General features: G+C 38.5%; 1 protein-coding gene across 5 annotated transcripts in view; it reads right to left on the reverse strand.

The window, feature by feature from the left end:
- Positions 1-22,156, reverse strand: part of LOC306852191 (protein shisa-6-like) — a gene marked incomplete at both ends in the record, with an annotated part of 45,593 nt that extends 23,437 nt beyond the window's left edge. For 4 of the 5 annotated variants that reach the window (XM_079388871.1, XM_079388873.1, XM_079388870.1 and 1 more), the window contains 3 exons: positions 14,900-14,998; positions 20,357-20,517; positions 21,624-22,156. In XM_079388871.1, coding sequence (XP_079244997.1) covers positions 14,900-14,998; positions 20,357-20,517; positions 21,624-22,156 — 793 coding nt within the window. The remainder of the gene's footprint in view (positions 1-14,899; positions 14,999-20,356; positions 20,518-21,623) is intronic. The other variant, XM_079388872.1, reaches the window with a different exon arrangement.
- Positions 22,157-25,367: the final 3,211 nt, after the last annotated feature.

The following is a 25,367-nucleotide window of genomic DNA, read 5'->3' on the forward strand; positions in this document are numbered from 1 at the left end:
CTCTTCAATACTACTTAATAATCCATTATGCAAAGTAAAATCTACAAATAAGGAGTAAAGAATAAAGAGATAATAATGACAAAATTCTAGTTTTCATTATCATATATTTTGCTTTCATCAGAATGCATTAATCTGCTAATATGAGGACAGTCTGGAAACACAGGGTGGGAACGGGCCTAAAAACATCTTCATGATGAAAGAAAACACCTGCTTTGTCTATATTAGCAATTCATATACAATCCACATAACATGCTCAGTACCTGACATCAGTTAATATGTTTTTATCTTTGCAAGCATTATCATATCTGTTTGTCAGGTGTTCAGTGGTGACTGCGGCAGAGATTGAGTGGATGTGGCTCCATGTAGATCTGTCTCTGTTTCTCTACTGCTCTCGACTCCTGGAGTTACCTCGACTGAGAGAGGAGCAGAGGAGGAGCGGAGGAGAGCACTTGAGGGATGCAATCCGACATCAAACATCCTCCCACAGACAGATCTGAGATGTCTGCACTCCATTTTGTTCAGAAGATTGCAATACACGTTCAGCATTAAAAATGTGTGTTGGAATAATGTCGCTGGATCAAGGTGATATTTTAGGCTTGCAAAAGTGATCCATTAATAATCAGGATGAATAAATGTACATACTTGTGTGAGATCAGAATTCATCAGTCTGTCATCATTTACTCCAAACCCATTCAAAATATCATAATTTGTCTGACAGAGAAAAGAATATCGCAGAGGTTTGGAATGACATGAGAGAGGGATTTATGAGTATCTATAGTTTTAAATGCATTATTATAAAACTCACAGTTTTTACCACAAACATTCAAATTAAAATCATGAATAATATTGCAATCATTAATATTTTTGTGTACATCTATGAATATATACAGCTGTTTATTATGAATCAATTCTGTGAGGCTCTTCTTCGCCTAGGCATCAATAGCGCACAATATTTTCATTGGAATTTACCTTTGATTCCTCATAGAGCGTTTAACGTAGAGTAAAACTCAGCTGTCATTTCCACACAGTGGCAAAGTCCCAATAGACTGGACACAGCGCTAAGATGACATACATTTCTCTCAGCCATACTGTGAGGTCCGTTTGGATTTCCTCTTTTCTCTCATCCTCTATTACTGACTGCCCTGTGCGCTTCCCGATGTCACCTCAGATCTGCTTTCTGAGGCTTTTTATCCTGTGCCATCACTTCAGCGTTAATATAGCACATCTTCATTTTTTAGATAAATATTGTACGGCTCTGCTGAGAAAATTCAGATTGAATTGAGAGCTTTCACGGTTCACTTTTTTGGTCAGGTGGCTAATATTTAATATTAATAGCACTTTGCTTATCTGTGTTTCCGACCGTCTAAAACAGAATATGTGAGAATGAAAACCCAGAAAACTGGATCTGGACTGCACTGATCACTTGGAATGGGATGACACACATTGCCTGATGGCTGGCTTCTTCTGGAAATATTTTTGCTGGTGGAGAAAAAAAAAATATTCAAATGAACTTGTCTAAAATTTAAGTTACTTTATTTGAACTTTGTATTGAAGTATGTAAAATCATGTATGTCCAAAATTTTTGCACATTGAAAAATAAATACGACCTTACTCTGTGTCAATCATGTTTGCACACTGGCTCCGAAACTTTTGGCTATCATAAATAAATTCGGACCAGGTGTGATTTTCTGCGTTGTTTGCATCCGCAGCAAGCATTTTGAGAGGTGTTTTGACAATTCAGAGCCACTGTACAAGCGAACGCCAAAATCCAGAATGGCAATTGTCAAGTTCAACCTCTTTGTCTCGCAGCACAAAGCACTGTAAAAATCCTTGCAGACTGATTTCACAGAAATTGGTGGTCTTTTTTTTATATGTGGCTCTAGTATCGCCAGAAAAGCATCTAACTGAGCAACTGACATCCTGAAGTAGCCTAAACTTTGAATTGGCTGTGATAATCCCTCTGCTCCTTAATAAGGAGGTAGAACTCTGGATGAACCCAATATTTCCTTTCCTTTTCTCTTTTTAAGAATCGAGAGAACAACAAAATCATGCTCACTGAAGACTCCATTTAATACTTTTTGTAAAAAATGTTTTGCAATGGATTACTTATAACCCGAATTCTGTAAATGTTGGGACATGTTTTAAATTTGAATAAAATGAGAACTAAAAGAGTTTCAAATCACATGAGCCGATATTTTATTCACAATAGAACATAGAGAACATAACAAATGTTTAAACAGATACATTTTACACTTTTATCCACTAAATTAGCTCATTTCAAATTCGATGCCTGCTACAGGTCTCAAAAATTTAGCACGGGGGCAGCAAAAGTGCTCAAATAGCAAGAAATTTTTAAATGTTTCAGCTGGGAGAACATCTAGCAACTAATTAAGTTAATTGACATCAGGTCTGTAACATGATTAGATATAAAAGGGATGTCTTAGAGAGGCAAAGCCTCTGAGAAGTGAAGATGGGCAGAGGCTCTCCAATCTGTGAAAGAGTACGTAAAAAGATTGTGGAATACGTCTAATTGCAAAGGCTTTGCAAATCTCATAATCTACAGTACATAACATCATCAAAAGATTCAGAGAAACTGGAGGAATCTCTGTGCGTAAGGGAAAAGGTTGAAGACCTTTGTTGGATGCCCGTGGTCTTCGGGCCCTCAGACGACACTGCACCACTCATCGGCATGATTCTGTCATTGACATTACTAAATGGGCCCAGGAATACTTCCAGAAACCACTGATGGTATACACAATTCACCGTGCCATGTGCCGATTCTAACTAAAGCTCTGTCATGCAAAAAGGAAGCCATATGTGAACATGGTCCAGAAGCACCATCATGTCCTGTGGGCCAGGGCTCATTTAAAATGGACTGTTTCAAAGTGGAAAAGTGTTCTATGGTCAGACGAGTCCAAATGTGACATTCTTGTTGGAACTCATGGACACCATGTCCTGCAGGCTAAAGGAACGGGAGACCTTCCAGCGTGTAATCAATGTTCAGTTCAAAAGCCAGCATTTCTGATGGTATGGGGGTGCATAAGTGCATACGATATGGGCAGCTTGCATGTTTTGAAAGACACTATGAATGCTGAAAGGTATATAAAGGTTGTAGAGCAACATATGCTCCCCTCCAGACGACGTGTATTTCAGCAGGACAATGCAAAACCACATACATTACAACAGCATGGCTTTGTAGTAGAAGAGTCCGGGTACTGAATTGGCTTGCCTGCAGTCCAGATCTTTCACCTATAGAAAACATTTGGCGCATCATTAAACAAAAAAATAGGTCAAAGACGACCATAAACTCTTCCGCAGCTGGAAACCAATATCAGGCAAGAATGGGAACAAATTCCAACATCAAAACTCCAGAAACTCATAACCTCGATGCCGAGACGTCTTCAAACTGTTTTGAAAAGAATAGAAGATGCTACACCATGGTAAATATGCCCCCGTCCCAACTACTTTGAGACCTGTAGCAGGCATCGAATTAGAAATGAGCTCATTTTGTGCATACAATTGTACAATTTCTCAGTTTAAACATTTATGTTATCTATGTTCTGTTGTGAATAAAACATTGGCTCATGTGATTTGAAATTCTTTTAGTTTTCATTTTATTTAAATTTAAAAAACATCCCAACATTTCTGGAATTCAGATTGTAATACGCATCAGACACAGAGTGCACAAGGTTTCTGTGTGTGACTAATTTTTAGGATGACGGCTGTGAAAAAATGCATACGAAAATTCCGGACTCAGTGTGCAAGGACCTTTGCAACTCCAAGTCAACTAATAGTTATTAGAGTATCAGTAGACTGTCTAATATCTGCTAACACTTGATTTTGATGTACATTCTACTGACTATTTTTCAAGAATTTTTCAAGTACAACTTATTCTCCTAACCTGAACCCTAACTTGACAGTCTCTAATCAGAGTTAGCTGACATATAGATGCAAAGTTTCTTTTAGTTAGGGAAAAGTATAAAACGGATTATGGAAATAAAGTGTAACCCACTTGCGTATAATTGTTTGCATATAATGTATACGATTATCAAAAATGAAAACCATTAAAACAGATTTTCTCAACCCTTCCCCTGAGGTGTCATTGCGCTGATCCATCTAATTGCACTCAGCTTCTCCAAATCTAGGCTATTGTAAGTGTCCCGTCTGAAGCATTCATTGTGCTGGAGAATGACATAAAGGACCCTCCATCCATTAGCCTACATATCCAGCACTCAGAGTCTCAGTGGGAGTCGGACTGAACTCATGAGCTCCTGCTAGGCCTGTGTTTATTAGTGCTCAGAGAGGATGAGAGTTACACAACGAGCACTTCAGGGATGTTCAGAGTGAAAGACCTGCCCATTTCACAGGTCACGCTTACAAAACTTATCAAGATCTATATTAATGCATTAACCGGAAGAGAATGCTGCATCGCAAAATGAGAATAGTTGATTTAAAAACTAGCTGCCCTGTTTACCAAAGAGGAGGCATGAAAGTGATTTTTTTTTAGAGGGAGCACAATGTCCTTACCAGGTCTTTCACACATTTTGTGCAATTTCAAAATGGGCACCAATGAAAACCATGATGAGGCAATTATCCACACACAGCTGGCATGGAAAAGCCTCATGGACACACTTTACTGCTCTCGTAAACACACTCTTTCTCTCTCACGCACACACACACACACACACACATGTTGGTTTTTGTGGTTTATGGGGACTCTCCATAGGTGTAATGGTTTTTATACTGAACAAACTATGTGTGCTATTGCCCTACACCAACCCGACACCTAAACGTAGCCCTCACAGGAGACTTTGTGCATTTTTAGATTTTCAAAAAACACCATTTAGTATGTTTTTTAAGCCTTTTGAATTACGGGGACATAGGCAGTGTCCTCATAAACCACCTTCATATTGTAATACCTCTGTCATACCCATGTCATTATACAAATTTGTGTCCTCATAAACCACATAAACATGCACACACACACAACACACACACTCATACAGATACATATATAGTCGAATTTGCCACTGATTCTGTGATGTTTTTGTTTTTGTATTATAGCATCCAAGGGACTAAAAATAAATAAATTCCATTAATTAATTCATTAATTAATTGTCTGCTACTGAAATTACAACAACCAATAATTTGCTTATTCTGTTTTTGGAATATCTAAATTGTAATGTAATTTTTCACTACTTCATCATTGCTTTTTCCGTTTTAGCTTTGGGCCAGTAGATAAGTGTGTCTTTCTCTTCACCATGTTCTTCTTTGCATTAACATTATGGTCAATGTATTTTTAAGTGACAGGAGAGCAAGTTCACAACAGGACACTTGTATCACTGACATATTTGACGCATATCAAAATGAAATTTAGTTCAGAAATTAAAAACATGCTTATCGTGAAAGAGCTATATTCAAATTATAGTATGTACAAATTGCACATTTAGAATCATTTAATAGAGTGCCATGTCATTTACCCTGATATAGGCCAATACAGAGACAGCCAACATTATTATGGTGACTACAAGCACCACAGAAATCTGTGAAAGAGCTATCTGGATCCCAAGCACCAAAACATACAGAATTGAAAGAGAGCCCGGAGCTCAGAGCGATGAGTCTAACTCTGATCCAAAATGGAACAGCACTTTCTGTTCTCATTGCATTTGTGTGCTTTTCCACTGTGAGTGAGAATGGATGGGGTGGGATGAGCCCTGCCTTCCACTGTCTTCATTCCTGCAGCTTCCATATGAATAATAGATTACAAACCAAAACCAGCACTTGCCTTGCAGGTGTCAAGCACTACGCTCGTAAGGTCAAGAAAGTGTGCTGGGAAGGATATTATTTATATTTCACTTCCTAAATATGATATGCTCAAGCCTTTAAGTGTGAAATAATATGTTTTGTGAAGAGGTTAATGTCTCCGACCATAATTAGGTCTCCTTGTGTGGCGGCAGTTTATTCAGTCTGGAAGGAGCTCATGAAATCTTTATGGTAATCCGCATTAATCCATCTATAGGAGTTTCTTTATGTGAGGTCCTTTGTGGCGGTGTTTCATATAAAAGTCAGCCGTTCAGAAACAAGACTGATCTGGCGGGATCACAAACACATACATTCACACACAAAACATGCCATTTGCAAACAGTATTGTAATTCATGTCTCCTCCTTTGCTTTGCCTTTCATCTGCTAATGTATTCATGAAAGCATTGTTGGTAGGGGGTTTGTAAATTCTTTTCCTCCTCATGCACATCTGAGATTAGCAGCGCGCCAGTGTCTGTTTCGTGCTGAGATTAATGCTCTGAAATGCAGCTATACAGTCCAGCATATCCGACATACAACCACAATCAGATTACTGTCCATTTTAACTTCAATCAATGGTATTTACGTCTGAAGGAGAGAGAAAGAGAAAGTCATCTTTCAATGTGAACTGACCCAATTTATAATTCAATTTGTAGCATGGGGAAGTGAGGGCAGTGTTAGCACATTACCATAATAAAATAAAAGAGACGAATGATAAAGCCATCATTTATTGCCTGTCATATTGAATGCACTGCTTTTTCAAATAGCATAAGTTGGTTTATAGCCTGCCAGTGAGGGCCCTACAGCTCAGCAATGAATATCGTATTTAAGTACCAAGGCACTCGCGGTTGTGCAATGTTGTCAATACAGTCACGGCTAAAGAGCGTTGTTAGGCATGACACGTAACCGAACGCCTGCAACCGCTTCAGCCATCACTATATTCACAATACAGCGCAAAGCCAAATGCTTTCAGAAACACATCCATAATGTGTTGGACTGGTAATGGTTCAATACAAAACTGTGCATGTCATATAATATGTTGATGCAGTTGAACTTGAACCGATTTTTAAGGGCAATTTTGCTACTGTATGAGGTCTTGATATACCACAAAAAAAGGAGACAAAAAGTCACTTGAAGACCACTAATGTAAGTGTATTATGTATCCTACCATGAACAAACCACAAAGTAGACAAAATCAAACAGCTTCATTACGTGTTGTTTACTGAGTGCAAGGAAGCATCTTATAAAACAGAGAAATTAATCAGTGTGGCACAGTGTGACATATTAATTTCCATTACGTGTGAATAATCTGCTGGTATCAAGTATCTGGCTGGAGTTCAAACACATGCCAAGTGGCTTCATCTCTATACCAACATGCTGCTCCCCAAAATGGTTTCTTTTTCTCCCACATGACGTACAGATTCCTCAAAGATAATACATTTCTAAGACGAGAGCATTTGCATGAAAAACTCTCTGCATTCCAAGTGATGCATAATGCAGTGATGCAGGAGTCCTGATTGATACTGTAGATTAGCGAGGAGCCCACCAAACCCAATACAAATCAACCCAACCCAAACAAACCCAGCACTAATCCAAAATTACCCAAACAAATCCAGCCCTAATACAAAGCAACCCGAACAATTCCAGCCCCAACCCAAACAAATCCAGCCCTATACAAAGCAACCCAAAGAAGTCCAGCCCCAAACCAACCTAAACCAACCCAAGCACCCAAACCAAACCAAACATCACAATTCACCCCTTTCTCTTCCTTCTCTTTTAGCTCATCTGAACAAAACCTATTCGTTTAAAGTGGAGGAACCCACAGTGGTGAAAACATAAGATCTTAAATGATTTAGAACGGCAAGAGGTTTTGTTCTTTTTGACAGTTGAAACGTGCTCAAAATTTCATATGGGTCTAGTAGGATTTTTATTTATTTATTTAATTACTGTCTGGTTTCTCTTACATATCTGGGTATGAGTATTTCACACCAATATGAAAAAAAAAAGGATTCATGTAACAAAAGAAGATGGAAAAGAACAAAAATATAACCACACAAAAATATTTAAAGAAACATCTTCATCTCTTGGGTAGATTTAGCTCAAACTTTGTGTAAAAGTATATGATCAGATGTTCTCTTGCATAATAAATGAAAAATTCAAGACACTTCAGCTCTCTTGAAAGACCTGTCAATTAGCATAAAAGTCCTTTAGCATATAAGAAGATGGATTTGCATGAATGTCCCCATTTGCCTACTACTGTTTTGCCTACTAGCCCTCCTCACAGTGTCCCGCGACACGCAATGAAGAAACCTTGATTTTTAATGGAAACTTTTATCTTTTTCCCTTTGTGAGACACGAGGCTCAGCTTTCAATGCCAGCTTCGGCAGGAAATCAACACATACAAATCAAGATAAAAGCTTCATAAACATAAACATCTCCATATACAGGATATATATATATATATATATATATATATATATATATATATATATATATATATATATATAGGATATTTTAATAAAATAAATTATCCAGACAAAATAAATAGGATAATAAAGGATTTAAATCATGTTAAATCATGTCAAATACAATATTTCAGTTTCTAGAAACCGAATCACACATAATGAAAACTCTCCATTCATAATCTCTTATTTGTATGCTTGTTCATTTCTAGCCACAATTTTATTACCCCTCAGTTTGTGGCATCTCTTCTCTGCGAATGAACACTATGAGGCACAAAACCGAGCTGGAAGGATATGAAAACTGACTTTCTATGGATGTTTTGCTGCACTCAGGGAATATGGAGTGAGACAGCTGGACTAGTGGAGCAGAGGACGACTGCGCTGACATTTAGAGACTTTGCTGTTTATGGACACAGTGGGAGGCTCTTCCTGTTTGTTGTCACACTAATGAATTCACTGCTTAGGATTCTGACAGCTCAGACAGGTCACCTGGACACAGATTTTAATCACTGCTTTCAGACTCATATGTTAGAGCCTGACAATTTGCCCTAACCAGTCACCATACGACAAGTCACGTGTCTGTCCACGCTGAATGCGAAACTGCTGTGACTTGATCGCAGCCAATCAGATGACTGTTTCAATGGAGCGGACCAATCAGCTTTCACTTGGGCGGAGCCTTCAAGCACTAGGCTTCAGAAATAGAACCCAAGCAATCAGCATGATCTTGTTTCTCTTCTTTTTATTTTCCCAGTTAATGTGTTTACTTCTGTTTGCATAATTGCACATTCCTCATTGCTGTTAAAAAACAATCGGCATTCAGGCTTGCAGTGGTGTTTGCACAGTCTCAATCAGTTTCCAAACACAACGATAATGCATTACAAATCTACTCCATTTGGGGGAAAACATTTACGTCCAGAGGCTATAAAACCCACTAGGGTGGCGCTGAGTCATACGCAGCCCTGGTTTGAATGGCGTCGCATTTCCATAACATAATAAACTGCAATCAGGCATCTGTCAGGTTGATTTGATGTTGCTTATATGAGCAAGGAAGTGCGTGTTAATAACTTTTCAGCCACGGATAAATCACTTAAACTCCTTCCTTCCACAAAGCGTGTATTCCGATATAATCATTCCTGGCTTCGGAATAATCAAGGATCGTAGGAAATGATCAATCCTGGTGGAGTTAGATGAGACTAAACCAGTCACTGTCTTTGGACTGAGCTCAAATCATGATCAAATGGCCTGTTTAAAATTCCATCTCATTTGGATGCCGTCAATCAAAGAGTTTGGTGCGACGGTTCTTCTAAACAAAGATATTTCAAAACCGATATGCAAATCATCTATATTTAACATATCAGGGGAGAAATGCCAATGAGTTCTCAGCTCAAGAATAATACGAGAATTTCTGAGCATTTTAATATCAGTCCGACTGACTTTTATTACTGGAAAGGATCTTTCAAGTGATTGTTTTTCAAAACAGAGAGAGAAGGGACTGAGATTGAAAATTGCTTAAACATTTATGAATGGTTAAAATGTGATGCACCATCTCACTCAGAGAGGGACATAAGGAGAAAAAAACACATTCCAAAAAAACAAAAACAAATAGATTCTCTGTGTTTAATTCAATCAGTCTGGGCACTTTTATTTCTTGCATTACAAGTCTATGGAAGCCCATTTCCACCTCGGAGTAAAAAATGAAAATTGTGAGACTGTGAGAGAAAGTCACTCCAATGTGCTGGACAGATCTGAAACAAGTTACAAAATTACAGTTATCAAAATCAAAGTGTCTATTACTCTATGTGAAATTAAGGTGAAAGAAATATTTTACTCTGAGGTGGAAGCAGGCGTCTGTACCTATAAAATATGTGCAAAACAAACTGGATAAATGTCAAACCTATACAGTACAAGGGCAAATTGCTGAATTGCCAATGCTATTGGGTCGGTATGCAACTACTTTTTCTTTTTCCCCAACTCACGGAGGCTCTATTGAAAGATGACATGAGGACTAGCATATTAACAAGTTTATGTGAAAGGACTGTCTGGATCTCTTAGGGGAACTGCTCTATATTCAAGCTGAGAAGAAACAAAGGTCAGAACCTTGAAAACCAATCATATACAGCTGCCTTTCGTCCCTCTTAAAGTAGTTTGTGCAAACCTCTCCAGGAATGAGATGTGCGAATGAACAGCCACTTTGGGTCACTCAGGATATTACTCCGTTACATACATATCTGAATAATTATCAGCGCTGCACTGTTTGTGTAGCATTTCAGAGAGAAGCTTTTCTGCTGACACACTCCGTGATACTGTTTGACTGTAGAGTGACAACTGATGAAAATTCTATCATTATTTTTAGCCATTATTTACTGTGATTATTTATGACAGGTTATGTGGAACAAAAAACCAAAAACATGCATGTGGTCCACAACACTTCTACACCAATATAAATATGTCTCTAAAGTGAACACAAGAAACACGGCAAATGCATCTTGGAATCACTGAGTCTATGATTTGAGAATCAAAGTATACTTGCAGTAGTTCCACTTTAGCACAATTAAATATACTTCAGCATATCTTTAGTTCGCACAAATACAGTACAAAATTAATTGTTCCAATTTAGCAGAATTGAAGTACTGTATACCAGTTTAGCACTTTTTTCACATTTTTCTCTAGGGATATGGCTTCAGAAGACTGGATATAGCACACAAGTTTTTTTTAACAGATGTTAAAAAGCAATTTCTCCTTTTGTGTTCCATGAAATAAACAAACAGCCTACATGACTGGAACATGAGGGTGTACAAATAATGACTGTGGTACACTGAAAAAAGTTCACATAGCACAAACTCTTCTTTGACTGACTCAGGGACATTAAGAGCTGGGTTAAGATACATGGCATGATGACACACACAAGCATGACTGAACTTTTGACAAGAGGTTGTTTTCTTGATCAGCCGTATGTGAAGCCTGCAGTGAGCCGATGTTCGTTGTGACCTCTGTAACTCACCCTACAGGTACCAACATGCTATTCGAACAGTCTCTTCGTAATTATGTACCTGGGCGGACGCTCGATAACTCAACGGTCTGCCCCCACACAGGTTCTACCACAGCTAGAGAGTTTTCCTCTGCAATGATCCTTTTAATCACCATGGTGAATCTCAAAACCTGGACTATTTTGGAACATGAGGCAAAAGCCGTGAGGACGATACACAGGATGCGAATTGGTAGCATGGCAACAATCAGAGGAAAAGACTCAGAGAGAGAGCTCGGAGCAAAAGCAGACCAATTTATCAAGGCGGATAACATTCCATGACATGTCCGCTTGTGTTATCGAGAGGGCTGTGAGCCCATCCCATACGCACCGCTGGTCTCCGTCTGATCGTGACAGCGGGAGAATCAAAGAAAACCATTGATCTTAGTGCATCATTATCAAGAGGAGAGATGTGTTCACTGCTCTCGGCCTCGCTCTGATGAGGCAATAGTTTTGCTGGAATGAATCAAACGTGATCTCTGTCATCAATGGACTTCAGGCTAGACGGCATGTTAAATTTAACGTACATAAAATGAGGCTGTTAGACATACAGTCTGCTCAATTAGTTATACTGCTGTGCATAACCTGTATTGATTGTTAAATCGATGAACATTGAAAATATGTATTGCCAAAAAAGTCTGAAAGGGATAGTTCACCCAAAATGAAAAAGTCTGACGTTAATTACTCACCTCATGTCATTTCAAACCTGTAAGACTTCCGTTCATTTTCGGAACTCAAATTAAGATATTTTTGATACAATCTGAGAGCTTTCTGAACCTGCAGAGATAGCAGTGCAACTGACACGTTCAAGGCTCAGAAAGCTAGTAAGGACATTGCATCATGGTACTTTTGTGAACATGCATCCAAGACAGGAAAGAGAAGAAATTGTTGCATAAAGTCATTATTTTGTTGACTTTGTGCACAACAAGTATTCTTCCAGCTTCATAACATTACGGTTGAATCACTGATGTCACATGATCTATTTTAACCTTACTACATTTCTACACTACACTTTTCTACACTTACTACACTATGTTCTTACTACATTTCTGGGCCTTGAACGTGGTAGTTCCCTTGCTGCCTGCAGGGTCAGAAAGCTCTCAGATTTAATCATCTTAATTTCTGTTCTGAAGATGAATGAAGATCTTACAGGTTTGGAACGACATGATGGTGAGTAATTAATGAAAGAATTTTCATATTTTTGGGTGAACTATCCCTTAAGACAGGACAGCCACATCTTCATCCATGTCAAAATAAACACAGAATCTACCTTGACTTTGGTTTTCAATGTTGAATGTACCATACTGTAACAACCAGACATCTAACGTCAGCAGGCCTTGAGAGCTCATTTTGAAACAGTTTCTCTATCAATTGCATCAGCAGTAGTCAAACGGAAATCAGGTGTTTTTTTGTGGTCCATGCATGTTATCTTTAAAGCATCAAAAAGATATATGTATTACCAAAAAAAAGATCAAACATTCTTGTAAATAAGATCCCTATGAATGAGTAAAACCAAAAAACACCAATAACAAAACATTGCAATCACGACCGTTCATATTGCAGCACCCGTCTAAGAAATGAAAGGTGTTTTTGTCATGTTCAAACGCAGCAGTCTGGAAAGCATTCACCCTGCAGCAGCGTCCATATCCTTTCTGCTCATATTTCATGACTAACAAAAATAGCCGTTCCTTCCACCACGACTAGATGGCTGAATAGGCCATTGTGAAAAGGGCACTAAAGACACATAACCCCAAAAAAACAAACGTCTTGAGCAGGGTGGAGGCAGACAGACACGGAAAAATAAATGGATTTTAGGTCAATGCATTGTACCGGAGGAAATGAAATTTGGAGGGGAAAAAATGCAGCCTAATGGAGATTGCCTACTCCTCTCATGGTTATTTTGGCCTAGGCCATGGATTACTATGGTGTTTAAGAGTTGTTAGTTGTATATTGAGTTTATCATGTAAACTCAACATTTTAATGGCGATAGCATGAGAGCTTCTTGCATCACGTACACCAAAAAATACCAGTACCTCTTATTTCTTACCTCTTTTCCTTTGTCCTTAAAGAAATGCAATTAACATGAACAGATTCTTATGAGCGATTCTTTAGCACAGAGCAGATTCATTGTTAGCAGTCTGAGTCAGCAGAGAGCACATGAATATTAATCGCTGCATCACAAGTGACAACTGACACATGTGGAAGATTTGTAAATGAGCGACCCTGCATGTGGGATGAAGAAGCTCTGCCACGTCAGTCAACTTACCGCCGGCTATTAGATGAAGCTTAATGTTTCATGTACGTGTTAAAAATCACGCAGCTGGTGCAAACGATTCACGTTCCGCTTATAGAACATTCTGACGCAGATTATTAATGTTACACTACAGATGTTGAGATGACAACAGACAAAAAAACACTGTTTAACAGAGTTAAGTCAAATACTGCATGGTTTGGTGTAAAAATCTTTAAAACAAAACAAGAAACTGTTTAACATACAAGCCTTTTAGGAGAATATGTCTTGTTTTATTTCCAGTAACGTTTATAGAATCCTATAAATTCCTACAAAGAGAGCTAACATGGGACTTTTTACTGTTTGTATCAATCCACCTTTGTCTTTGTTTATAATTTAGATTTTTTTTATTGAATTGATAATCAAATATTTAATTTGAAATATTTAATTTTCATGTCTATTTAAATTTTAGGTCACATTTTATTTTAAGGTCCAACTCTCACCACTAACAAATAATTAACTATGACTTTTCCCTCATTAAACTCCTAATTTGCTGCTTATTAATAGTTAGTAATGTACTTGTTAAATTTAGGGATGTAGACTATGGTCATGCAGAATATGTGCTGTACAATCAGTAATAAACAGCCAATATTTTAATAATAGGCATACTAATAAGCAACTAGTGAGAATTGGTCCCTATAATAAAGTGTTACCAAATTTTATTGCTAGAAAAAAAAAAAAAAAATCACAACATTCAGGGTTTAAAGTATTTAAGCATCTACATTTTGATATCAGTGTTGAAAAACTTGCAGATCTCATAAAATGAACAGAAAATAAATCAGCTCTGATGTGCAGAGAGTGGAAGCAACGTTTGGCTGCAGTGAAGAGCTGGACGGAGCAGGTTTCTCTCACCGGTGTCTGTAGAGCAAGTGTAGAGCAGAAAATGGAAAACGCAGAGTGGAGCGAACTGATTACAGAAAGTTTTGAGCAAGAAGAGGAAATCTCTGTAGCTCCACTCACATACTGTGATCCAGTCAGTTTGTTTCTTGGCAACATGCAAAGCTCATACAACAAACTACTCAACATTAAAAGAGTCATGAACTGAAAAATCCTTTTGACATATGTATGAGAGGACATTTCCAGTTGCGATTTTTAAGAAAGAAATACTGTTTGAAGAAAGATTTTTTTGCTTTGCATAGTGGTTAAACAGTGGAAGTGTGCTTAGAATTACGAATATACCTACAAAAACTAAAAACTAGGGTCTCAAGCCCGATTCAGTGCTAGCAACCAGCACTGTGAAGTCCTAGCCAACATGATGAGAAATAAATGTTTCTAATTTTTTAATTTCAGTGTCATTAAGCGGCGATATAGAATCCTGTTACCTTTTACGTGGCTCCGGCCAAGCGTCACAAAGCCAGACGATATGAAGTTGTGAAGGTCATGGCCGCCGCCTCGAGTGCTCTCCTTTGAGTAATGTGCTCCTGTAAATGGACACCAGAACATTAATGTAGATCAATCAGCGTCTTGTCACACTTTGCTTCCAAGGTAAATAGCCGTCAGCAGCATAACAAGGAAAATTCCCAGTGCATTTCAAGACTTATGACTTTCCATAATTCATAGGTAAAGTCACCTTGTCCACCCAACAACACACTGCTCTGTCATGAGAATATTATATGCTGGCACCGTATGAGGTGTTATATTTGTTCTTGACGTTCTAATTATCAATGAAATACCAGCATGTACATGGAGGAGTCGGACGATAACCTTGAGCACCATCTGGGAGTTCAGTGCAGCCGTGGTCACTCAAATCTAACCATCATATCGAACTGTTTCTGGGCTTTAGTGAACACAGAATCTAATGTTTTTCATTCCTAAAACTGTACACAATATCCATCCATATATTACAGGGTCCCACTTTATATTAGGTGGCCTTAACGTCCATGTACTTACATCAGAAATAAGTACCATGTCCCTATTGTGTCTAACACATTAAATAATAGTCAGAAAAAGAAATTAAATGGAACATTGTTGAACTATTAGACAAAATCTAAAACAAATCTAAAAAAAAATGTTAGCAAATGTGCTACATTTTTTGTATCATATTTGTTCCATCAGGCTTTTATGGCTCATATAGTCTGATATAGTGAATATATGAAGGAAAAAACAGCTCAATTGTATTGTGAGACTCAAACTGAGCAAAAATATGGCATTCAGTGCAGATGCTGATATTTATCAAATTAAATTCTGATGCTTGTTATATAAATCAATGTGATCTTTATAACGGTACAGCAGATACTTACATAAAATGATAGAAATATCAGTCAGCACTCATCATATCTCCAATAATATGTGTCTCAGTTAGATGATATTTAAATGATCGAAACATATCATGCAATGCAATCCAATGATGATTGAGAGATGAACAAATAAATGTTCCTCAAAAGATCTGAGAGGTTTTTGAGGCTTGGGAAGATCATTCCTCCAATGAGGAATGTGAATGAGGAAAGTGAAGCTTCTGGAAACAAACTTTCCTCAAAATCTTGATGATCATATTTAAGGCTCACCGATTTTCCTAGAAAAAACAAATTATACCATCAATCAGTAGACAGAAAGCATATTACAGAAAGCACGATTAAGAACAACGCTTTGATCCTGTTGATCATTTAGAGGCCTTAGAAATGTATTAAATATGCTTTATGTGCTTAATAGTTAATAATTCCATCAAGAACGTGTGCTTTTATTTAGCATAGCTAAATAACAAGCACAACAGGATGTACAAGGCCGAAGAATCAAAAGGTTGAACTGCAGGAAACACTATGTTAAAATGTTGTTTACAGAGGCTTCAGAGATGGACAGATTCTCATACCTGCATGTTCAAAGTTTTGCTTTGGGTCATTAGGAACAGTTGGGCAAACAGAAAAAAACAACAGCATAGCACTCAGGTAAGGGAAAGATCTGACACAGTCCTCTGAATCAAATAAATGAACATGAGGCAGGGGGTAGAGAATGCAATAAAGCCACAATAAACTTCTTTCACATTAAACCCTGAGAAGCCCAAAGCATCTTGCGCACAGGTGAGCCGTCTTGCCGAGAATTCATTACGCTGTGCCGTTACATGACTATGTAGCTGAATTTAACAGGCTGTTATATTGCCCCCCTAAGGAAATCCCAAAAAGTGTGCTCAACCTTGCCACAGGGGCAAGAATCCGACAACTTCAGAGCCGGAAACCATTAGTGAGAGTCCTTAAGATGCTGTTCCTTGACGCACATGTGCCGGAGGAGAGACACATCAGTGCCGCCGGCTCTCATGCGCTCACGTGGGACGCAGGTAAGGCTTTGCAAACCTCAGGGAGAAATCACAGCCGCTACTCCACTAAGTTTTTATGGCCCGTCCAACTTTGATATTAATTGCTAAGTGTATAGATGAGGAGGCAATAAGTTAAAAAATGCGTAGAGCCGTATCATTATGAAATTGCCCATTGGCGCTCCACATCTTAATTAAACTAATTACATCAGAGTTTAATAAGCTAGACACATTTTATACATGCAATGCCGCTCTCCTAAAGCAATGTTTAAGCAAACACACACAGAAGCACATTCACCGAGCTGCTGCTGTGCTACTTTCCTTCGGCAACTCGGAAAAAAAATGAGGCTCTGTTATTATGTGTTCATCGGATATACTTCTAATCAAATATTTTATGCATGCATGTTTCTCAATGTCAAATCGTTCTTTAATCACTTGACTGTAAACATTCAGTGCATCCTGCTACATGTGAAGCATTTTTACACTTTCCCACAGCTGCCATTTTATAATATCCTGCATGATTCGATAAAGAGAGTCCAGTTGTGTTAATGTACAGTATAAAAACATTAATTATTCATAGTCGGGCAATGAAAACCCAGATTATTCCCCCAGATCATGTTATAAACATAATTTTAGGCCAATGTCTTTCCCTCCAGTAAACGATCTTGTGCATCAGGGCATGTGAATATGCATTTTCTCTTTGAGTTGATTCAGTAGATGCTATCAGTACATCACACTCCAATTTGTATGCCAATTACACACGCTTCTGTAGAGGCTGTCGCTGTCCCTTAACATCGACCCGGGACAGGACTGGGGGTCTCTGGTGAAAATACTGGCTCCGCTCCCTGGGAATGAGATGTTAGGCTCTGTCATGGCTGACAGCACAAAGTCACCCAGCACAGCTCCAGCTCACGGCGTCATACATGAACACACAGCTGCATCAATGTGTGCAGAAATACATCAGCAAATACAAATACCATCAGCAATTATGGCATAACATTGATTACCACAAAAAAAAAAACATAATAATAATAATTTTGACTAAAAATTTGAATAATTCATAAAATGGCTACAGTGGATTGGTCAATTTTGTTAAAACATACACACACACACACACATATATATATATATATGTTTGTTAAATTATATATCCAGTTGTTAAGACAAGGGCGGAGCTATAGAGTTGGCCACACCTCTCACAACTGCTGCTTCTGTCTCTTTTTTATTGGCACGAATTGTGTTTATTAAGATGCATAAAGTCTTTATGATCACATCAAACAGAAGACATTTCAGATTACTTCACCACTTCGCCAGGTGTTAGTCAAACGAGCGCGGAAAACGGTACAGGTAATGAGGAGCTTCAGTAGAACATCAGTGAACTGCGGTCAGATCAGATGTTGTCATATGTCAGTAAAAATAAATTTTCCTGTCCTGTCCTGTCACCTGTTATACTGTGATCGTAGCGCTGTTCAATTGCACACACAAACGCGGCGGAGGGCACTGTAGCCTGTATCATTTCATATTAAAGCGCGAATGAAATTCCAAGCATGTGTGTCATATCTGTGTCACGCTCAGCAGTGGCAGCTCTTAAAGTAATAGCAGCCAAATAACCTAATGTGATGTCTGTTTATCAAAGAACAAAATAAAAAAAAAGAGGAAATATCAATAACCTTTGTAGCTTTAAGGATTAATCTATATTTAATTCAAAATTTACTGCTTGATAACTTCATTCAATTTCTATATATTTCCTACTTGTTGAAGGGCACATGTAAATATTATATTTATTAAAATGGGTTTATGTGAAAATTGTTCACTTAAATTAGAAGTTGCTATTTTTTTAAGTCTAATAAATGTTCAAATTGATAGCTCTCAATTATACTGTAATGTTAGTATAGTCAATATTGCATATAGTCAATGGTTAAATATTAGGAGAAAAATGAATATTTCCTAGAGACATCAGTAGTATTAATATCAGTGATACTCGCCTTCAGTCAAAAAAGATGCCACTAAACAAATAATATATATATATATACAGTTACCTACCTACCTTGTTAAAATTACTTTAAACCACATTACAGCTCAAATAATAGGCTACAAATATTTTAACAGAAGAATGATGTAAGTGCTTTTCTATATAAGATTCACATTTTAAATCCTCCAAAATTGGCCTTACTGTAACCCAGATTTCTTCAACGAAATTCATCTTTTGACAGTCAAAATCAATTTTGTTTTGAGGTAATCATCATCGTGCCACAAATGCTGTTAAACTGTATCGAACCAGGAATATTTCCATAAAGGCAACATATGGAGAAAGGATCCTAAAGATCTTGGGCTAATGAGCTGCAGTGCATTTCACAGCCTCATATCGACCCTGATCCCAGGTCAGGAGTCAAGTGACGTCATCCTGCACTACAAGGTCGCTTTGTAATGAGGATATGGAAAACATGCAGCATAAATTTAACTTAAAGCACATTATAAGGGGTTTCAAGAGCTATAGATCTTCTAGAGGGATAGGCCTTAAATATAAACTGCCTTCGGTTTGCTGTTGTTGCCATATGAGTGACATTTATCTCCCTCAAGTCAAAACTGCCCTTTGTGCGATCATAACTCATGAGAACCTCCAACAATGCTCTAAAGTCCCTCCTGACCTTGAACATAATGAAATAGAGCGCAGCCTTCAATCCAAACACAACTGAGAGGAGGCGGATCTTTACAGCTCGTCTATAATTGACTTCCATTTAAATATGTCATGTAGAAGTCAGACATTTACCAAGCGTTAACTTGGCAGATTACATGTGACAGGGCTGAAACACATGCTGCAATTTGAACAGCATGAAATATAAACCATCTGACTGACAAGCATCTAGCACATGGTCTGCAGCGCAACATACGCAATCCAAAAACAAGCCCCCAATACCTATTCTCCTATATGCCAATATCGCAACTGTGACTGAAGGTTGTCCAGTGCTCTGCTCCAAAGCCTAGCGAGCAGCCCACAGAGACAACATTTAAGGCATCATAGGAGGCAATGTAGATGCAAATGCTGTTCCAAAAGGTAGCTGGTTTAATTATGCTGCCAACTCTGATGTCTCGTTTTGGCAAAATGCTAAGGCAGTAATCCCAGAATACATGCATTCAAACTCAGAAGGGGAAAAAAAGAGGGTGGATGAGGCAAATGCTTTATAAAATAAATAAATAAATAAAATTAATCACAAAAACATGCAAAGAAATACCTGTTAAAAACTGCAATTAAATTATTTTCTTTTTTTATCCAATATTTGTTCATACTATGTGTTTTTATGAGTTTCAGAGTGCCATGCTGTTAGAAAGATGCTAGCACCAATCAATTGTGGCATGTGTAGTTGCTGCCTATGAAGATTGTTCCCCATTGGTCACTTATGAGGTCCCGTGATGGTTTGAATGCATTAAAAGGAACAGCATTTGGAACAGAGTGTATGTAAATCCGTCATATATTTTATATATCTCATTCAGTTTGCCTTTTCCACAAATTTTTGAACAGCATCAGGCCGCTTACCGTGATTGGATTTGGAGCTGTGGACTGGGGTGTAGTGGTTTTTGGAGCCCGCACGCTGTGGAGTGTTATTTTTGGATGAGCTGTTCATTGCCGCAAAGTTCTCACAGTCATATTGAGATATAGGAATGGGTCCTTGTTGTCTAAGAATATCTGCTAGGGCTCTGTGGAGAAAAATGGAGAACTATACGTTATGAAGTCGACAACAACAACACCTTTTCAATATTTGGGTGAAAGATCACCTCCAGCTGCCTTGCACCTAGTATATATAGGAAGCCCAGAGGATGTGAATTCACAGCTGCATTATGAAAGTCACTGTTAGCTCTGTAAATGTTTACTGTTACCAGAGAAACTGAATTATTTTGCGGTAGCTGAACTGAAAGAAGAGTCAACAACACTCCTTCCTATTACATGCATTCTCAGTTTGTTTGTTTGCTTCTTGGTGTTTATTTGTGCATAGACTATATAATACAGGCCAGTTTAATGCCCTAGCAGACATTATTTCTACCACCAGAGCAAGACGTCTGACTAAAGGATATTTTATACATTCACCTGTTCGTGTACAATGGAAAAGGGCAGACAGTTTGCAGCCTGTACTAGAGGATTCGAGCGTCAAGCTCAGATACATTCATATAAGCTGCAAGAAAAACTGCAGCAATTCTATTTTATATTATGACATTTTCATATGCTTTTTTTTCTATGGAAATTGATTGCACATCTGCATATAACATAACCAAATCCCAAACTGGTGATTGAGGGAACTGTTCTCATAGCACAATTAAAATGTTCTGAAGCCCTCAGCCTCAGAGCTGCCAATTCATCTTAATAAACCAACTGGCCAATGAACACTGAGTGATTGTTGTGTCCTGTGTGAACAGTGTGTGGTTCTGTGTCCAGACAGGCAGACACTGTGATGAATCTGTGCTTGTTGGGCCAACCAAATGAAGGGGAAAATTGAAGTGTCTGTAATGAAGCATAAACCCTCTCACTCAAACACAGAAATGATGGGTGTGTACTTGGCTCTATAGCGCTACAGGTGCATCTTAAAACTCTGCTTGGAATTTAGATCACAGCCCTGTAAGCATGTGTGATATTCCATATGGAGAAACAAAAAAGCTGCAGATACTGCAGATGGTGGGAGCTCTTCTATCCAGTCCACTTGCAACGTTATCAATCACTCCAAAGCTCTAATATGCAAATGAGAATTTGATCTCGTTAGGAAGAGTTTAGAAGCCCTAGAGCTGTAGGAGAATGAATGCGAGGCGCTCACCTGTGAATGTTCATTTCCTGAGGTGGTTGGGTTGCTTTGTCATATGCAACTTTAGTGGAAACCCCAAGGACTATAATAAACGCAATGACGCCGCAGGTGATGTAGACCGCGCTGTTCGTTTGGTCCATGCTCGGATCGTAAGTTTCATCTGTTGGAACAGGAGACGGGGGACCCCAGTTAGGCTTGTGGTAGTTCCTGCATGTTCTCTGGTTCAATCGGTTGCCTTTAAACTGGCAACAGAATCGCAAGTAACACGAGCCGCAGCAGTAGCGGTGGTCGGTGTTGTTGCACTCGAACTCCTTGTCGAACTGGCCGCTCACGTCGTAGTAGCCCAGGCAGGTTTCGTGCGTGAGCGCCGGACGGACCTGCGTGATCCGCTGCGTGGACGCGGAAGGCGCGACGGTGGTGCCGTTCAGTTCCTTCTGCTTCTGAGTCCTTTTGGGAGCAGGTTTGGCTCGTTTGGCAGTCAGTGTGCCAAACACGTTGAGGGGGTCCAGATAAATGAGCAGCAGCAGAAAGTGTCGTATACCCATGGCGCGGCGCGTCTTCAGGACCCTGGACAGCTCTCTGTGGTTTCCGCTTCAGGCGCGCTGATCCTCCGCTGTTCGCGAGTCCCGCATCCCTGACGACGAGCCGCTTGTGGAGATGCTGATGAAAGGCGCCATTCATTTAAAGCAGATATTCTGCCCCCAGCGCGGTTTTGTGTTTGACTCAGCTGGGCGTCATTGCTGGGATTTCCGACGAACTCTTGTCAAACGAGGCTTTACGTGTCGCTTCCCATCTCGCTCTGGGAAGAAGTAGAGACGAACTTAATTGTTAGCTAATTAAATGTTTGCACACTGACGCATCAGACTCAAATTAAGCAGTGTCAGATTTCTTTCTAACGGTGTGTTTTTACCATTTATTATCACTATTTGAAATTCACTCGGGGCTGTTTTTTTATCTATGATTGCATTTATTGTGGTTCATTCTATTTTTTATGTAAACACCCTATGCAAATATATAATTTTTAAACACTGCATACATGGCAATATATTTGCATCGATCTGATTTGGAAAACAATACAGTTTCATGTGCATTCGTTGCCTTAATAGACGGCACAGTAATCTGAATGCATTAAAAGACAGTTTGACTTCCTTTTTTTCTGTTTTGCTTAAATGTCAATTATATTCTAACAGTTAACATAAGCCAAAAATCTTAATAAAGAAATCAATTCACGCACTTCATGCCGATGCATATAAACACGTCTGATATTCATGAGCTAATTTAATCATTTTATGTGGTTACATAAAGAGTGCAATCAGTCTTGATCAGCACTTACCTTGACTTTACTGCTTCGGGCGGGTGTGTTGGCTCTTGCCAAGGTGAAGTGAAGTGGCAGTCAGTATCCTATCCCGAACAGACCTATCTGAACGGTCCGCCTACCGTCTTTCGCTCTTACATGAAACACTGGCGTCACCCTCCGTCTATGAGCATCTCTCTCTCTCTCTCTCTCTCTCTCTCTCTAGCTGAGACGTGGGTCTTCATTTCCTCCCTACACATATTACCACACATATCCATCAGCTTTTTACGTGCCATTTGTTATAGTTGCACAGGCTTTTTTTATAATAATATAAAATTGCATGGATTTTCACTGTTATTTAGCCAGACCTCAGTCCGTGTGCAGAAATTGCTGGACAAAATCTGCAAACAGCACTGAATAGATTTCCTATAGCAGTCTGCATCCTCTTCTCCCGCTCCTGCACGCTGTCATTGATTTCAGTTCCTGCAGACTTTTTGCAAGTACTAGAAAACAGCTGTCATAGGAAGTCACTTAAAGCATTACTGTCGTTATGTGACAGATTGTCTGCCGCTGCTCCAGCACGCGTGTCTCCCTGCAATACTGTCTTCTCCAACCTGCGTAAACTCGCAGAGTCTTCTGGACACTCTGTACACTCCGTCTGACTGCGCCATGTACCGTGAATCTCTTTCTGCTCGCCTTAATTACTTTTAATCTCACAGAAAGCTGGAGCTGCTGCTGGATTAGGCTGCAGAGAGCTGAACACAGATACTTTGGAGATTAATTATTCATAAAGGGCTTGACTGGCACCATCTCTGCCTTAAATGCTGCTACTGTACATACATTGCATTTAAGCACTATCAGGCCAGTCTTGTACGGTGTTGTAATTATAGCACTATATAGTTCAGTAAACCAACATGATGCTATTGTAGGCATCGGAATAATCTGCATGATGTCACGTGGTTCAACAGCTTTCCCAGGCAGGTATTGTGAAGTGCCTGTGTTGGGCTTTAAGAGATGTTCAACTCTATTATGTAACTGTATTTTCAAGAGAGCTCTTAGAAATTTGGTCAAAGCGTTAACAGCAGATTTATTCTGTTGTGTGTTTGTGGACTGAGCAAATGAAAAAGATCAAACAAAAACAGCATATTGTTATTCAGGTATCATAAATTAATTAGCAGGAATAACATTAAGAAACAAGACTATAATTTAGAATATTTTTAAGTTCATCCTACACAATCCTCTGATTATGAAGCCTGAAAGCAGTTGCTAAGTTACAGCTTCTTAGTTGTTCCATTTTTTTCCCCATTCTTTTCTTTCCCTCTCTATCTCTCGTTTTTTTTTTTTTTACGATGCCATCCATAGTTTCTCTAATGAAATATTCAAGCACTTCTTGTGAAGTTCTCCCTTGGACTTCACATATCGAGCTTTAAGAAATGCATACTTGATTTAAGATTGCATTCACATTACATATTGCATGCTCAGGGATGTAAACTATATCAAAAAAGAAAGTGAACGTATTCATGAAAAAATGAAACGCAAGAGTAGAAAATGCTATTGCATCATGCCTAGAAAATATCCATAAGGAAATATTCAAATCAGTCTGTTTCCAATCCAGACATTAATGTAGCTCGTGATATTTTATTATATATCAAAACACATAATTCGTGACCAAAATAGAACAACTACAATCTATGTGAAATATGTATACTGTATATATATGGAATGAGAAAACATCAAAACACAAATAGAGTCACAAATAGAATCTAGTAGGAATCCAGTCAAATAACTCCATGCTTGAAGCACAGCAGGTTCTGTGTGTACATCACTTCAGCTTTCTGTGGACCACTATATACACACACACACACATAAAATAGTGGTCCACAGTCCTGCAAGCCTTTATGCATTTCTCCTGAAGGCTTGCAGGTCTCCTGATGTGTCTCCTCTCACTGTCGATATTCTAACCCAATTCCTTGTGAAAACACTGCTCCTAAATATCAGCATGAGTGTGTTGTGTTGAAGAGCTCTTTAAGCCAACTGTCCTCTTGTGTTTCTGCATGTGTGTGGAGTCGCTGTAGACAAGGTGCTTTGTCAAGACTTTCAAACGCTTTGTCTTGTATGCTGGACGCAGAAGAAGAGAAAACACAAGCTAAAAATTGTCAGATTCAGTAAACGTATTTAAAACAAAATAAAAAATTCTACCTTATATAGTTTATATATATATATATATATAGTTTGAGAAGTGCTTGTTTTAGAATTACTGTATGAAAACAGCAAAAGAAAAATAAATAAAGCTTTTGACCAAACATGGGTCGTAACAACAAGAAACTTTATTTTATTTTGTTCTATTTTATTAAAGAAGGTAATATTATACATACACTACATACAAGGCTATACACTGTCTAGGACAACAGAGCCAGATTTATTCAGCAACATGATAGCAACATAAATGTTAAAGTCTTTTC

Source organism: Barbus barbus (assembly GCF_936440315.1).
Source record: "Barbus barbus genome assembly, chromosome: 32".
Taxonomy (NCBI): Eukaryota; Metazoa; Chordata; class Actinopteri; order Cypriniformes; family Cyprinidae; genus Barbus; species Barbus barbus.